At 34.7% G+C, this 18665-nt stretch overlaps 1 protein-coding gene across 12 annotated transcripts in view; it reads right to left on the bottom strand.

The window, feature by feature from the left end:
• The window catches only part of EPHA5 (EPH receptor A5), a 330237-nt gene that overhangs the window by 62898 nt on the left and 248674 nt on the right, over positions 1–18665 (bottom strand). For 6 of the 12 annotated variants that reach the window (XM_023638037.2, XM_023638036.2, XM_070262404.1 and 3 more), the window contains one exon: positions 16182–16287. In XM_023638037.2, coding sequence (XP_023493805.1) covers positions 16182–16287 — 106 coding nt within the window. The remainder of the gene's footprint in view (positions 1–16181; positions 16288–18665) is intronic. The other 6 variants (XM_005608745.4, XM_023638035.2, XM_070262400.1 and 3 more) reach the window with 1 other exon arrangement.

Here is an 18665-nt window from a genome sequence, read left to right as displayed (position 1 = left end):
CTGTCCATGCTATGAAAGCAGGAAGCATATCAAAGAGTCACATCGAATCAAAAAAGCAAATTTTACAGGTCATGATATCAGAAAAATCTACTTTAATGAGCCCATAACAAAAGAGAGGTTACAGGATCCGTCAAGTACTTTTGCAAAAACCTTGCCAGTGTGATATTTTGAACAGGAAAATGAGATTCTTTCAACTTTTCATATATTACTTAAATCTTTTTTATATTATTCAAATTTAAATAATTAAATGTCAATACTGTATTATTATACAGTTATGTGTATATATGCACATATGTATTTATACATACATGTACATATACAAATACAGTATATATAAAGATATGTAAGCTGTAATTCAGATATGGTCAATAAAACACTAATGCTTTTTTAATAAATTTGGTCTATATACTCTTATCAAGTTTATATGATGTTTTGGTTTAAACCTGAAAACTCAACTTTCTCCTCAAGGAACTAACAGTACATTGTAGGCATTAAACAGGTAGGGAAGACTGCAAACTTTGATATCTGACCTCAAAAACTAGCGAACAGGGAGATAAAAGGGAAAGGTTGATATTAAGAACCACTAAAAATTCAAAAAAAATTTTTTTTACCTTTATCTCACTCGAACTTCCCCCTCTGTTTTCTTTTCTCCCACTTTCTCTGGCATTGTAAAGACATATGGTTTCTTAAAGTAAGATAAATCAAAATCTTCTTAAACAATTTCTATCCTTTAACTTCAAAATTACATTGTTTCTCTCAGAAACTGATAAAATTCAAGGTGATACTTATTTGAACTAGTTATTTATCTGATAATTTAATAAAAGCAACTCTCAGTATATTCATGGCTGCAATCCTTAAGGTTTTTTGCTTTTTTAAATTTTTTCTTAAAAATATTGAACATAGCTTATAAAATCGAAGACTTGTACTACCATTTAGTGAAATGAATGAAGTGAGAGACTGAATATACAAATGAACAGTGGTCAGACCAAATAAAAAAATAGAACTCTGACTGCAAATCTGTAGCAACCAGTCCAGAAAGTCAAACCACAACTTCTGTAGCAATCCATCCAAGGGTCAAGACTTTATCAAATGCCAGCTTCCCTGATATTTGTCCCTGATGAGGATTTTTAGGCTGGTTAATTTTAAAACTACAGGTGAGAAGCAGGCTCCGAGGAGTGGAATTTGCTTGTCCCTTTGTTGGGGACATTTACATTTCTAAGGGAAACCTCAATCTGTGAAGATGCCTCCCTCTCTGTGCCAGGAAGAAGGGGGATGGCCTTATCTCTAGAAACTCTTAATCAATGCCAGAGGCAGGAACTTAAGTTGTTTGCTGTCTGGCAACCTCATGTAACTGACTCCCCCTCCCCCCCAAATCCTCCTTTGTCTTTAGCTGAGGATAATATTTAAGCGGTGACTTCTGCCATTTACTCAATCTGGTTTGATTCTTATCTAAAAGTTGCGGGACCACCAAATGGCCGGACCCTAAGGACACTGATACCATTTTAAATTTTTTACATATTCTTTCCTTTGTCTTGTAAAGAGATAACTCTCATAGCTATGCCTTAAATTTAGCCTTACTCTCCACCCAATTTTGCAGCAGAAGCGGCAGCAGCAACATTCCGGCAGCAGCTCCTCCTGCCCCTGGGTCCTGTCCCCACACAGCAGCTCTGCCTGCCTATGGGTTCCTGTCCCCATGCGGGCAGCAGAAGCTCTGACTGCCCATGGGTCCTGTCCCCATGCTATTCTATACTATTCTCTAAATAAAAGAGCAGTACTGCCAGATCTTAAGAGTCTAAGAAATCTTTCTTTCAACTCCTCGGCTCACCGACCCCGCATCAGTCCCCATTTCCAATTTACAAGCAACTAGACGAAGCCAATATGCTTCCTTAATCAATTACATAGGATGCCCCACTTCTAGTTAGCTCACCTCCAGCTAACCCATGCCAATAACCTCCAATCAGGGCATGCCTGAAGCTTTCCCTTATTCTCATTAGACTCAGTTGCCTGCCTTTGGGTCTATGTCAAATGAAGACAATGGTGGCTGATTCCCTTGCTAGAGCAAGCTGTTCATAAATAGCCTTTGCTTGTTCTCATTTGGGTGTTTTCTGTTTATTTCCACATAAAAGATCATCTTTACAAGTTCAATAAAGGAAAATCATGTAGTTTGATCTCTGCAATCAACCACCATCTTAGTTCTGTTCAGGCACAATAATAGCACTGAAATACAAAGCACTGAATCATGAGTTTTTTCTCGTGTAGGATGACACCTTCACTGAGCAAACACCAACTACCCCTATTTCTAGAAGCCTAAAGTTACTAGAAGGTCCTCCCACTGAACTTTTCCTTCCCAGTCATTTCACAGCTGAATCGGGTGTATCCGCGAGCCCTCTTTCAGAGGAGAACGTAACTGTCTTGACTTTGTTGCCCGTGCTTAACTATTTTAGGTTTTAATTTATTTTGGGTGAAGTAGAGAAGAAAAAGTAAGGGCACATAAAGTTGCAAAATAGTGATGCAAATTTTGCCAGCTAAAATAAGTAAGGATATTTCAAGCACAGCTCTCATAGTAACATTTGTTTTAAACACTCATTTGTCTTAACGAAAGAATAATATCAATTAAAAATATGAGTGGGTTAAAAGAAAGGAGATTAGTAAAAGAAATAAGCCAAATATGTCAGTTCTGATTTATTTAGCTCACCTTATTATGGCTGTTGAATATTTTCCAAAGCCAAATCACATCTATCAGCATTAAACTTATATGGTGGAGAACCCAGAAGGACTAATGTTTCAGTTTAATTACTTCACTCTCAAATAATTAAAGTAATAGCGGAAGTATACTGAAATTATCAAAACACAAGAATGTGTGTATTTTGTGATAAACATATTATGAGAATTGAATTAATTATGAGAATTATTTAACAGGAAGTTAAATGTTCATTTTCATATCGAACTATTCAAATCCAGGTAAGTATATTTTGTTTTCTATTAGTGTCAGTCAGTAGTATTAGAATCATATATTATGGTAGTCGTCATAAGTGTTTAACCTTAAATATAATGGTGATAAATGTTAACTATTTTAATGCATTATACACATATATAACATAATGGTTAATTATACTTACAATTGCTTTATATACATACAATTGTGTTAAATACATGTGTGTGTGTATATACACACACAAAAGTGTGCATATAAAATATTTGTAATTGTGACCATATGTGATTCCCCAACAGTAATTTGCCTGACCAAACATTGAAAAATATTTTTAAATTACAATATTTAAACTAATATGATCCTGGTACAAGCCAGGAAGATTAGAAGAATAGCTTTGATAGCTCAGAAGCAGTGTAGATAAAAGAAAATCTATATAGACACTTATTTAGTGTATACTACAGGTAAAGACCTAACAGTTTTGGGAAAGGGTGATAAACAGTGCTGGTAACTATATAAGTCCATAGAAAAAGCAATTTAGATCACCAATCCCCCAAAATTAACATTTTTTGTATCTTGTGCAAAATAAGCATTATTAAAAAGCAAACAAATCCTGACACTTCTAATGATATATGTTTACTATATGAAGAGCTAGGACCCATTAGCCTAAATACGTAAAGAGTATGTACATGTAATTTACAAAACAAGTAATGAAATAGCTAATGACTACACACTGCATATATATTAATGAACCTATCAAATCTCAAAAATAAAAAGAAGTGCAATTAAAAATACAGAACTATTTTTCTTCTATTAAATTAGCAGAGCCTGGCTGGTCTGTGAACCACCAGGCAATTTCATGCACTGTTGGGGGGAATGGTAATTGGTACTGGGATTTCTGAGGCCATTTGTCAATATGTATAAACAATCTTTAAAACATTCATATTCATTGACCCTTACTTTGAATAATACAAATGTGTTCTAAGGATATTGGGAATAGAAATATTAACCACTCTCCCCCAAAATAACAACAACAACAAAGAAATCAATCAAACAAACAAAAAAACAAAAGGGAAAGATTATGGAACAGGTTAGACATTAAAATATCAAAGACGTATTAAAGTTTTGCTTTTAAAACATTTTCAAATACACAGGGAAATTTTATTTTGTTATGTTAAGTCAGATAAAAACAGAAAACAAAACTACAAATTATGAAGTCAACTATGTATACAAAAATATCAAATATATATGGCCAAATATTAATATTGCCTCTGGTGGACAAATATGATGGATTCTTCTTTCTACATTTTTGTGTTCTATATAATTTTAATCAGAAAATTAAAAAACTCAAACATCATAAAATAGCACCCAGTAAGAAATTAGGAAAATCTTCTTAACCATGCCAACTATGTAACACATAATATAAAAAAATAGACTGAAACTTATAGGAAAGGAAGACGGCAAGAGGATTTGCTTATCTCAAGACATTGATCTAAGGAAATGGCTGTTAATTTAGCCTCCAAAATTCTGTTGGAACATAGCTGAAGCAGTCCAGTAATTGGAATATCTGAGGTCTAAGGCAATATAGTGCAATGGGTGGGCAGATGGAAGCAGGATTGATAGTGATTTTTCCTTTGGGACGTAAGATGTGCTGAGATGATCTGCTGATAGACTTCCAAGCTGGGTTAGTTAAGAGTTCCCTTAGAGTGGGGGGTTTTCAGAGGATTGGAGACACAGGAGCAGGATCCAGTCACCTTGGCTTTGGGAACGGATGGGAATAAAAGGGCCAAACTGCACAGGCTCCAACCAGATATTTGAGATGTGCAGAAGGACTTTGCATTTCAATTTCTTGGATGAAGATTTAGAAGACTTAGGGCTTAGGCCAAAAGATATTGGGTGGTAAAATAGAGATCTACTTGGAATTCAAAGTAGCTATTTCCTTATTGGGGTTGGGGAGTGACAGTGCACACTAGCACAGGTTTGGAATGATTAATTATAAATCTTTAGGACTCCAGGAAAGAAGTGTATCCTGGCCCTCTACATTCCAGATGACTAGAGAAGAGATGCATCTAGTTGGCCACTATATGTACATTTGAAACAGCTGGAATGGGACTAAGTCAGATATAGACATCAAAATAAATTAAGGTCCTTATATGTTAGAAAACATAGAAGTCACACAAATGTAGAATTCTGGTTTATCTTATATTTGTCTCATCAAAATTTATATATAAACAATGCTCAATATCACATTCATGTGAATATTGAATTCATGCTGATTTTGATAACTTCTTAGATTTTACATCATCATTAGCATTATGAGATAGAAATTAGTTATATGGGTGGCTAAATTTCATCTTGAAAGTTTTCTGAGGAAGATTAGACCTATAGACTGGCATTTTGCTGATAATTGTTAATGTAGCAAATTAAGAAAATCAGAATAATCCTACAAATTTAATACCCATCCTGGTTTAATAGTTATGCTGAACTAGGTATTCTTAAAAATGTAGCATTGTGTTGCTGACATATATGAAGATCTCACAAACAACTTTAGTGGTAAGGATTTGTGGTAAGATTTCAGTATATCTGGGAAAATTAATATTAATATAGAAAATATTTTGCTTATATCCTACATATTTTATATCCTACATATTTTACTTATATTCTATATATTTTTAAAGATGTTTGTTCAACTCTTTGCTCTGTGAGTGTGTTATGATTATCTTTTACATTCTTATGTGTACTATTTCTCCATATTTTGAAACAGATATTTCTTTGTATTAAACAGGGAAAGTATTAAACAAAGTATTAAACAATTAAAGTATTAAACAAAGTTACATGACTTCAACTGAAACTCAAAATGGATAATAGATTAAAAAAAAATGTTGGCATGATGTGTTCATCATCTTCAGAAGGAATCAGTTTAAAACTATGCTGAGTAAATTTGCCTCAGGAAAATCAAATGAATTAGGCATAAGAGTGTCAAAGCAGCACTAGGATTTCCCGATGTCAGAGGCATGGGGAGCTCTTACAGTTGGAGGAGTGTCTGTGAGAGACACTGGAATATCTGAATCCTATGGAATGATCAGTCTAGAGGGACACTAGAGGAACTACATAGTTGCTCTTAGAACAGCCTAAGAAAATCTAAGAAACAGAGAGGCTTTCTTCCAATAATCACCACAGGGAGGTCCCAATTTGCCAACTCCATGATATCTTGCTTTTCAGGATGGAAGTGCTGACGTGGAAAAGAGGCAAAAAAGCAAACCCAAATAAACCCTATTATAAACTCCCAACCATCTTTCTTGCCTTTCAATCTACCTTGACTCAAGAGGACTCAATAATGACCATCATGGAGATGTGAAACCCAATGCCAGACCACAAGAACAGGAAGAAAAGATAACAGGTCATTATAAATAATAATTTCAAATAAAATAATAATTAAAACCTTCTGACATTGCTATCTGCAGTACTGATGGCTACAAGAGAGTGGAACAATGCCTACAGACTATTGAGAGTGAATGCATGCCAAAGAAAGTGAGGGGAGTAAGAAACTAAGAGAGAAGTGAGGAGTGAGAGATAGTAAAACAACTTGGGCAAGCAAGATAATTGGGATAAAATATGTTTTGTAGCACTATAACTATCACAGCCATCAGCTATATCTGAAGTCAATACTTCCACGTGGCATAATTAAGAATTCAGCTGTTCGAGACTGAGTTGCTAATCCATTAGAAACATTTATTTCTTCCCAGGTTCATGCAGGTTTGAAAAAAGAGCACAGATCTTGAAACAAATGTGAATTTTAGCTGGTGTTTAAGATCATTTGAAACATTCTGCTGTTCATTCGCTTCATTCTCAGCAATGAGTATACTCCTAGACATAGCTCAGGAAATTAACAGAATTTTTGTTGAAGTGGTGGTCTAAACTTTGGCACAGGGCAGTGCTATTGATTTTCTCAGTAGACCTGGGTATCAGGTTCCCGTAAGAGCCTGTGCTATTGTGGACTCTGAGAGATGTGGTAAGATTCCTAGAAACTCAGCAGAGTCTTCCACCAGAGCCCAGTGTCTTCCGGCATGCCAGCCGGTGCTCTCTTTCAGATGAGGATCCCATTCTTATAGAAATGGTGCTTCAGACAAATGGAGCTTCAGAGAAAATGTGTATTTTGCTCTTGTGGTTAGGCTTTTGACCTACCCTTTGCTTCATACTTGTGAAGAGTCTCTAGATTCTTTGCTAAAATAATTTTCATCATTGCAAATCCATGATATTAATTTGTTATCTCCAGTACCACAGAGTTTTTGCTTCCAAATGTTTGCCTCGATATAACTTCCTGAGAGTTGCAGTGATGTTTACATGTTTGATCCGTGAGAAGTCGCAGGTGGGGTATTCAATAATGTTAAGCAATTGAGCCAGTAACCCTCTTGGGTTCAGTTTCCTAGGACGATTTACTTCCCACAGTGGGCAATTAGTTGTTGCTATGCTCCTAGTCTTTCTGGCACTACTCTGCCCTGATCCCCATTTGCCAGTTATTAATAAATTATGATCTGCTCTCTAATTATCTTTGATTCAGAGCTTTTGAAGAAAAAGCATGTAATCATGAGAAAATAGAAGGGATAACAACTCTCAGATATTAAATCAATACACATGCCTAGATTTATTACAGTTTTATAAAGTCATATCTATTGCTAATTCATAAACCACTGAGATTTGCTTTTAATGAGCTCTTTTCTAAAATGACTGATTGCATGTGTGATCACAAATACTTGTTTATTTATCATTATTTTAAAATAAAATAGTATTAGATTAAAATATTTTCATACAATACTTGTTCTTATCAAAACTTATCAAGTTCTGAAACTATATAATCCTACTTATGTTAGAGAAGCCAAGCACAGGCATACCTCAGAGATATTGTGGGTTTGTTTCTAGATGACCACAATAAAGCATATATTGCAAAAAGTATATGAACATCTCCATGATGTCCCTAACCTAAAGAGAATCAGGAGAGAAATATAAATGCATTGATGTATATTATTATTTATAAAAGCTAATGTTGCTTGACATCACCAGGTGCATCATCACACTGGTGTTATCCTGTTCACATGTCAAATAAATAATGTAAACTAGTGAAGATTTCTTAACCCTATGCAACATTTCTCTGAAATCATTGCATTTATTTTGTGATAGCATCAAAAGTTTCCTTATTCAGGAAGAAAGCACATTTAGGGGTTAGGCATTCTATTGTGCTATGTCAGAGTTATTAACATTTTTCGTTTTCCAAACTATCAACATTAATAGGGAAAAGTGAGACAAAGCACTTCAAATGGAGACTGATGCACACTTTATCTTTAATTCAATAATTTATGGGATATTCATTCAATTGGGTTATGTGGGAGAGCCACAGAAGTCTTTATCCTCTAAATACTTACTGGCAGGCAGAAGCAAGATGATATTTACTCAACGTACTATAATTTGTGGTTGAAAGCGTTAAATTCCATGAAAAACTACTGCTATATTGTTCTGAGACTTAAGTGGAAGCACAGAATGCTTTGGTGACGGGAATTGAGGAAGGTTTTATGATAGAAAGAATGGTTCATGTGGGTCTTCACATGTAGGTAAGGTTTAAATATTGAGAGAGAAAATGAAGGATATGAAAAATGGGACAGAGTGAGAACCTCTTTCCTCATTCTCAGTTCACGTGCTTTGTACGAGACTGACCCTATCCTTCAGGTTCAGGCGTGAACTCCTAGTGTGCAGGGCCACGCAGTGCACCTTCTCCATACTCTTCTCAATTGAGATCCCAGCGCTATTGATCGATTACTTGGTGGAGCTGTGCATCAGGTCCTGCCATAAGAGCTCTTAGACTGAAGTGCAAGAGTTCTGAAATCAGAGCTGGGTTCAGCACAGTGACCATTCCCCCTTCAGTGACCCAATAATTGTCTGGTTTCCTGCTACCCCATGGACCACTCCTTCTCAGTCTCCGTTGGCTGGATCTTCCTCCTTCACTCTTTCTATCAATATCAGAATGCTGCTGGGCTCCACCCAAATAACCTCATTCAGATCAGGGGCTTTAAATACCACATCTGTGCCAGAGAATTCTTGACTCACGTGTCTCCAATTGCATAGCAGACACTATTTTAGCACCTGGATCTACAAGTGCTTGTACTTTGGATTTTTTTTTAATCTCTGAAATTTTTCATCTACATAATCTATAATTCTCTTTTGGATTAAGCCACTTTGAATTTGGTTTCTGTCATATGCAACCAAAGGAATCCAGGTAAAAAACACAGTGATAATGCTGGAAAGGTGGTTTGAAGCATATTTTCAAGAATATTGAACTCCAGATTCACTCCCCTAGTCATTGGACATTTACTGACAACGTACATTATAACCTGTGTTCAAGATGAACATATATCTATCAGGAGAGACATATGTAAAATGATGAACCAAAACTACTTCAACTGGAAAGAAAGTTTTGAGGAAAAACAGATTAACTAGCTTTCACAAAATCAAGAATAGTCATGGAGCTGGTGACATTTGATATGTGTGATTCTAGAATAAATACAACTTACCAGGTGCAATTTTCAAGTGAAGAATGGAGGTAAATTCACTAAAATCCATTGTACTTTTTAACATCAGTGTCAAGATGTCACTGACATTAATATCTAAGAGGTATTCATTCATATTACTGATCAGTGTGGAAAGCTGGAAAGTTTTTAAATGTTAACCTATTATTTTTAGCAGTGACATTGCACACAAGAGTTCAGTTTCATCAAAATCATATAGTTGAATGATTATAATAGGAAAATTACACAGTGAAGAGCAAGGGTCCTAAAGTTAGAGCTGCATGCTAACTATATATCAACTGAATACAGTAACTAAATGTATACAATAATTTATGTTCTGGACATTTTCTAATTGTATACAATAATTTATGCAGTAGACATTTTCCCAGAGCGGGGAAAAACTCACAGATAAAAATCCCTGCCATTTTGGATCTTATATTCTAGTAGAGAAGACATAAGAAAACAACAGAAGAAATATGGTATCTAATGGCAGTAAGTGTTACAAAGAGACAAATCAAGGTAAGGGAGATCTGACATGCAGCAGAAGGAATTATGGGAGATCATTTTCGTAATTTCAATTGAGAGTTGAAATCCAGCAAAGAAAGAAGGAGGAAGCCACGTGGTTCTCTGTGGCAAGAGAGCTAGAGGAGCCAGCACAAAAGCCTTAAGGCTGGCTTACTTTACAATATGCAAGAAACAACAAGAAGATAATTTTATCAAGTATAAATTGGCGATAGAACTAATACTGAGACAGACTGGTGTGACATATTACATGTAAAACTCTCAGAACGGTGTCTATTAGTAGGGAGTGCGCAATTCATGCTAGACAATATTACACTTATAATCAATACTATTATTGTGTTACTTCTGTTAGGCAAAGAAACTTCTCTGAAGGTTTTATAATATTCCATAACCTTTAAAAATGATTCACTTAAGATATCAAATGCAGGCAGAGCCCTGACACTTGTCTGAATTAAATAATTGCATTCAACATGCCTAGATAATTATTTTATTTGGCTCCAAATGAGCTGGAAGAAAAGTTTTTCTAAACCCAGAGGAATTTACTACCCAACCATTGTTTCTTCCTAACATAAGAACTGTGGCAGGCCTGTATAAGAACTCGAATGTTTCTTGATTTAATGAATTGGATCATCATTTTGGTCCAAAGAAAAAAGTTACCGCGAGGAGAATGATGCTAATTTAAACTCTTCTCTTTCTCTCTAGCTGTTCTAATTCTATTTATGAAATTCTGTCCAGTTATCAGACCACTAAATTAAACTGGAAATATTTTGAGAAAAGGACATTGCCTTCCTATTTCACATGCCCAGGACTTATCTTGGGGTTTGATATTCAATAGCTGCTCAATAAATTTTTATAAAGCCTGATGGGGAAGAATATGTCATTTACAATCTGTTATACTTTAAGATACCTGAAAAAAATTACAAAAGGCTAAATTTTGATATTATTTTCAAGTAATAAAAATACCTAAACCTGTGTTTTACATAAATCTACTTTTTTTCTCCAAATTTCTGACATAGTTTCAGAATCTTAATTTTGATAGATTAGCCTCTCTGTACACTATCCATTGACTTCTGGAGAATTTTCACCTCAGGAAACTAAGAGACATTTCAAACGGATTGAGTTTCAATTGTTTGATGAAACACAAAGGGAAATAGGATTTAGCAGTTTTATATCCAGCCACAGGATTGGAACATGACCAAGAAAAACAAAAGAAGATCTTTTACCCAGAAAATAGTTGATCTTTTTTACAGGCATTAAGCCACCCCTTAGACGAAATTTATCATCTCAGGAACATCATAGCATTAAAGTCACATATGAATAACCTTAAAAAGCATATCAAAGGCTAAGCAAGCAGCTTGAGGGGATCCTGCTTCATCAGGAGCTAGAGATGTTTTGGTTTTATTTTCCAATTTTAAAACTGGCAAACAGCTTTAGCTTTTTGGGTTTATATGGAAGAACATGTGCAAATATGTGTGGGAGTGCATGGGTGGTAACATGCGTGTGTCTTTAACCTCCGAGTGTACACGTGGAATTAATTGAAATAGAAAAGCAAAGCTATGAAGTTTTCTCAAAATTTAATTACATTCATGAACATGTAATAAATGAGGATCAGTAACTAAGTATTCAAAACATACTCTTTCATCCCGAGATGTCTATATTGAGTGAGGTTCAAAGAAGAAATTGTTTCGGTGTGAAGAAAGAATTATTTCTGTACACTGAAAGATGTTTTCCTTTCTATTGTCTATATCACTCAATCTTGTTAACTTAAGTTTCATATCAGGCTACGAAGTGTCCAGTAATCAATTTTCAGAATTAGACCCCAAATGTGAAGTCTTCACAGAGAAAAAAAGCCAGTTTAATAATGTCAGTGACCATTTTCAAAGGAAAGAAACAGAGGAAGGAACAAACTAAAGCATTTTCTCAAACATGTCACTGAAAGAGTGGGGAGATGACGATCATTAGTGAAAGAGGGGTCGATTAAATAATTTAGATCTATAAAATAGTACATATAAGAGAAAAATGCAAAAAATTAGTATATAATAAGAACGTTATCAGTGTGCATGTCATTACTGATAAAAGACAAAGATTAATAAACACAACATGCTGTGCATCTCAGGGGTTTAATTTATATCCAACCCAGGATAAGTAGCTTATAGTTCGCTGCGGATGTGTCAATTGTTTCATAGGCCCATGAAAACACCATTTAAAATAGAAAGGAAGTAAAGAGGAAAGTCTGAACCCTGACGAAAATGTTCTATGAAATATTTAGCGCCTTTAAACAGGAAGATCACACAAGTTCTAAAATTGAAAGAATCTTAAGACGTAATAATTCTTCACTATTTTTAAATAGGACTTTTTCCTTCAGGATCGATACTCGTCTATGTTATTTTCAACTGTACCTAGGTAGGAAGACTCCAAAAGTTTTCTGCATAATCAATTTAAGCCTAAGAAGATTAGAAGGTCTTTGTTTGATTTGTTTTTCATCTTTCAATGGATTTTAGGATAAAAAGTTTATTTATTTTTTTAAATGTATTAGTCCCACAGGATTCAATGTGTTATAATCCTCAAATTTCTTTGTTCTAAATAAAAATACAAATTGTCAGGGAATATGTATCCTCAGGATATATTTTCTCCTGCGCCCAAATGATGATATAAATTGTCAACGGGTACTGCATGCATGTGATATCGATATTTTTGCCATATATCAAAATTAATTGATCTATATCACCGCTAAGGAGTCAAATCATTTGCAATTAAAAGACATTTTACCCAGGAGCAAATATTTGGTTTATAATATATTCAAGAGATTAAAAATTGATAAAAGAAAGTAAGTTCAAAGTGAGAGGAATGTCTAAATGTTATATCTTTGTGTATGTTTATCAACTGTGTTTTGTCACAGGGAGGAGGGAGAAACATAGATAATTCAATGTCCGGAGACCACTCCCAGAAAAGGCTTTTTTCAATAATTTGCTAGTACTCAAAGATACTTTCCAAAATTTGTGTTAGGTTTTGGATACATTTCTTCATTTAATTTTATTTTTCTTTTACAAATTTTTAATGAGTTAATTCAGGATACTCTACATACTACAAAGTAGATAAGATTTTCCTAGTCCAAACAAAAATTGCAAAGTTCATTGTTTCAAATGAGACAGGAAAAATCCTTCACAAAATCATATCATTTAGCTTTTGAATAAGTATATCTACGCAATACAAACATAAAATAACTTGTCCATGAAAAGTAAAATACAATGGCCAAAGATGGCCAAAGATGTTCCTTCATATGACAAATGTCCCCTGAAACTCATGAATGTGCATTCAACAAAATGAAGTAATAAAAATTTCAGGGGGCTGGCCCCGTGGCCGAGTGGTTAAGTTCGCACGCTCTGCTGCAGGCGGCCCAGTGTTTCGTTGGTTCGAATCCTGGGCGCAGACATGGCACTGCTCATCAAACCACGCTGAGGCAGCGTCCCACATGCCACAACTAGAAGGACCCACAACGAAGAATATACAACTATGTACCAGGGGGCTTTGGGGAGAAAAAGGGAAAAAGTAAAATCATTAAAAAAAAATTTTCAAAAAGTTTGCTGGTAAAAAAAGATATAAACCTCAGATTGTGTTTTGATAAAATTTGTTTTCCTTTAAACTGCAAATTTCTAGTCTCAGCATCATAAGCTGTGCATTATGAAATTTAAAAAATTAACATGAGTGGACAATGCACAAATTCAGAAGGTGTTGCTACTTTTAAAAAGTAGTATACTTCTATGAGACAATACATCTAAAAGTTTATCTTACCAAGTCTTAGATTTAGTTATGCTAAAAATTAAGCTTTGTCTCTTGGGTGTAGATGTGATTCCTGTATAACTGAGAAATTATACTAAATTTAGTTATTATTTTACAGCAAATTCAGGTAACCAAATAATAAGAAAATTGAACTGTCTCACAAACATTTTGTCTAATCCTACAGAAGTAACAAAGTGAGTTGTTTTTAAGTCAATTTTATATATATATATATATATATATATATATATATATATTTGGGAAGAAAATATTTTGAGAACAGGGGCTGATGCACACCCGGGTAAGCAAGAATAAATGACTGAATGTCATCAGTAAATTCACATTAACAATGCTTAGGTTAAATAAATATAATGCTCTAAGTCTACAACAAAACACCTTCTATATTAGATTTGTTCTTTAACAAACCCTCAAACACAGAAATTTATTGGATTCTAGACCTTAGCTCTTTCCACCATTTTTATTCATTTCTCCTAAGTGTGGCCCCCCAAAATAAAATATCTTCTTATGATCACCGTATCTCTAAATAAAACTAAAGCCTCAGGATTTATTGGAAAGGAAGAAACCAACTGATATCTCAGTCAGAAGTAAATAAATGATATCACAAAGCAGCTCTGCAAATGTATCATATATCTACCCTTTTGGGATAGAAAAGACACATTACCACATTGTAGTTTTCATAGTAGTTGCAATTCACTAATTTAATTATCTTCTTTGATCAAAATCTGAGCAAAGTTTTTACAACAAGATTGGTGGAATTAGCTTATCTTCCAGAGAGCAGAGACATAGTTGGAGCATTCTCACCGATGACTTCAGAGAAACAGATTAGCGGGACACTAGACAACCAACCTTCAGACTGAGCAGGGCTAGCTGTCCTCAAGAGAACACAAACTACTTCCCAGTTAGAAATTCTAAAAATGTATCCTTGCTATTCTAACATTAAAAGTAAGCAATGGATTTCGACATATATTATTAAGAAAACTTTGAACACTCTTAAATGAACAAGAACTGGAAGAAAGGGAATTTTCAGATACAAAGAGAAAGGATGTTCAAACGAAGTAACAATGTTTTATGAATATAATTTGATAGTACTGTAATTTAAGTTTATAGCTATAAATATTTTCAGAATAAAACATGCAGTATATTGAAAAGTACCTAACTCTGTATATTTATGAGTTGAATAGATGCTGAAGAGTCAAAAGTAAATGAGTAGAACAGTAACAAAATCAATATGAATATTGATTTCCTGACTTTTTTTGGATCTTACAGGACATTCTCACATATTTGTGCAGGTTTCACATTTCCAAGAAGATGTTCATCAACTTTTCTATAATAGTCTAACACCAAAACATTTTCAAATGGGCAGCTCTCATTACTGAATGGTCCTTCTCACAATGGCCTGAATGAAAAATGAAAATATGTTTGCTGTAGGAAGAGAACACACTCCTGTTTTTATTTGTTAATTTTTTTTAGAAAGGTTGATTATGCTCAGCTTAATGTCAATGCATACCTTCCACAAGAGCTCTTTTTGGGACTCTACCTCTTTTATTCTTGTTCAAAATGAAAAATGTAGATATATAATACATATATTAATGTATATACTGATAAAACATTCAATAAGATTCACTTTAGGGGCCAACCTGGTGGCACAGTGGTTAAGTTTGTGGGCTCCACTTCAGCCACCCAGGGTTCAAGGGTTCGGATCCTGAGCACAGACCTACACACTACTCATCAAGCCATGCTGAGGTGGCGTCCCACATACAAAAAGTAGAGGAAGATTGGCACAAATGTTAGCTCAGGGCCAATCTTCCTCACACACATACAAAAAAATCACTTTATTTTAGCATACGCTATGATTGATGTATTCAGGTTGAAATTATTCAGAGGCTGAAAATAAAAGCAGTCATAAAAAAGCATTGGTTATTTCTCAAAATCCTTGTTTGTCAGAGTGTCAGCTTTGTATTCATCACCCTGTTAGGATAGAATGCTGGCTAACTAGAATTATTAGTCCTATACCAGGCACAGACACAGGTCTTCATAAACACTAAAATTGAAGCAGGTAACCATATATACTTTTGAAAAGAAAAAAAAATTGATTAAACAATTATATCAGAAAAAGATATGGTTATATTAATGACAGAATAAATAATAAGGCTATTCTTGTGAAGAGAGCATACCTGGAAAGGAGAAATTGCGTGCTTAAAAGTCAGAACTAGCATGCACAAGGTAAGGCTTAAGACACACATCCTACGCTGAGGTTACCTACTGATCTATTACTTGCCTGATTTGTTTTGGGATGTGCTTAACCACCAAATGGTCAGATCAAAGTAAGGAAGCGATCAGCTGCAAAAGTTCAGAGTCACAGCTTCCTCTCTTACCTTCCACTGAGGAGGAAGCCGATAACCACTGCCAACAAAATGACTCCCACTGTCACAGACACAGCAATTATAGGAATCTGGCTTTGATCGCTGGATGCTGCAACTGCTGATAGGAGACAGAAAATGGAGCTTGCAGTTAAAGTGATCATATGCATTCAAATAAGAGCTGCTTAATCGCGGGTAATCAACGCACGGTTTAAGCAATTCACCCACACATGGCTGAGTTTTCCCCTTAATATCTCTTCTCAAAAGTGTGTAATTGAAAAGACATCTTTAAGAGAAAATATTTACTCTCCAAATGAAAATTCAAAAGAATCACTAAGTCATTGATTATTTCCTTGTCATCATAAAAAATGAATGCAATTGTTTGCATAGTATTCATCTAGGGACCTTAGGTTTGCAAGATAAAATGGAAGTTAGTCCTTGATTTCAAACACCTTAATCTAAAGAGGAAATGCGAAGTATATGAGATTCGATTTTTCAGAGTTTGCATGTGGCTGTTCTCTAGGAAAAAAATCTTATCGCCCTAGATGGGATTTTTTCCCATAGACATAGGTTGAAGTCCAAAATGATGTGGCTATGATCTCATTGAAGTGAAATATAATATGACTACTCTGAATATAATTTTAAAAACCATAATTTCCAACAAGAATATAATCAGTAAGTATATTTTATATGTAGGACCATTTTTTGAAAAATATCAGGAATTTGAGAAGCCTGTAATAAGGTTAGATTTGTTTATGTCATCTTTTAAAAAAATACATGAATTTCGATGAAATATTTTATATTTTAACAATATAATTACCATAACAAGAGGAATATGGACATGATTAGATAGTCGTGCCTAAATAAGCAAGGTAGTTTTTCTTTTGCGCTGATAACTAAACCTGATTAAAGTAAGACATCTATAGGGCAAAATAAAGTTTACTAATGTTCTCAAAAAAACCCTCAATAGAATACCTAGCATGCTTACTGTTTAATGATGTAATTAATCATTAAGATAAATTCAGAGTAAGATTAGTTCACTTCCATGATTACAAATATGAAGTCAGCAAAACTAGTAATAACCATACTTTCCATGTTTTGGTTTTCATAGCCTCTTCCCAGATTGTGGCCCAGATAGTTTTGGACATCCAAACACATCCCTTGCTATTCTTGTCACTTCTCCCTTGATTCTTTCTAACCAAAATCGACCAACTCTCTGACCTCCTTCTTGCACTGGTCTACGCTTTCATCTCTCTCAGACCAGTCTTCAGAGCCCAGTATCATGGACAACTGGTTCATGTATGAGAAAAACTATTATTTGCAATCTAAATGTATGCTCTTACTCTCCCTCTTCTTGGATGATAATGGTTGCAATTCAGTGGCTCTTTACTCTGTTTTCTCCTATTCTCTGATGCTGAGGTATGTTGTAGGGAATTTAATACTGATGAGCACTACAAATGGCACAGGGCAAAGCTATGCCACTATCACTAGTAGCATTTCCCCAAATTTGTTTTATTAATCTCTAAACTCAGATGACTTAAACCATTGCTTTTTCTCAGTTCTTTCACTTTCTTTTTATCAGGGGCACTGTTTCTAGAGAAAATCAGGGAGCCTTGGCCCATATAAGTTCAATGTTAATTTGGTTGAGTTCCAACTGTTGCTCCAATGCTTTTGACTCTCTTATTAATTTCCTAACAAAATCATCCCCATAATTAGTGTTCCTCATTTTATCAGTACACTAATCCATTCCCATTTCCCAGGTTTTCAAAATGCTAAACATTATGGATAAAAGAGAGTGATCAACTCTGAACTGTATGGCTAAATATAACTGCATAACCTTCTTTTGCTTTACCTAACTCTGTTAGAGCGCTTCCTGTCTCTCTCAGAACATTGCTTCTTCAAAGATCTCCCTCAAGAAGGGGTTTTCCTTCTATTACAGGCTACTTCTCTGCTACTTACAAGTCTGAACACGTCTTCTCTTGGTGGAAATAAATCCTGCTACCTAAACTTATTGATGCTAGTTCAATTTGAATTTGAAAAAAACGTTCAACATCTACTATACATATGGGCCAGGGCAAATTATTTAACCTTATAAAGTCTCATTTCTTTTATCTCCAAGTAGGGATAATTTCCCAGATCACTATAGTTCTGTTGAGAGTAGAGGTAACATGCATAAAACACTTGGTATAGTGCTTTAGCAATTGCCAGCCTTAAATAAATAGTAAATACTATTTATACATACTATTTTCTCCTGCTTTATTTACTCTCCTTATTCTTTCCTATTTTTCAGCATCTTGACTGAGTTATCTATAACCAGCCTTGTCTTCTGAGAAGTGACATTATTAAATTCTCTCTAAAACTTTTCTTCTTCTGTCTTTGAGTTCTATACATGGTTCTGTCAAATGCCTCGAGTGTGTCTCCATTTACCTGAGTGTGCATGATAATAAAGTATCTGACCTTATTGAACATATACTTCATTGTTGAAACACTCCTCCTCTT

Source organism: Equus caballus, chromosome 3 (genome assembly GCF_041296265.1).
Source record: "Equus caballus isolate H_3958 breed thoroughbred chromosome 3, TB-T2T, whole genome shotgun sequence".
NCBI lineage: Eukaryota > Metazoa > Chordata > Mammalia > Perissodactyla > Equidae > Equus > Equus caballus.
The sequence above is the reverse complement of the archived record's forward strand: the minus strand, read 5'-3'. Positions and strand labels throughout refer to the sequence as shown.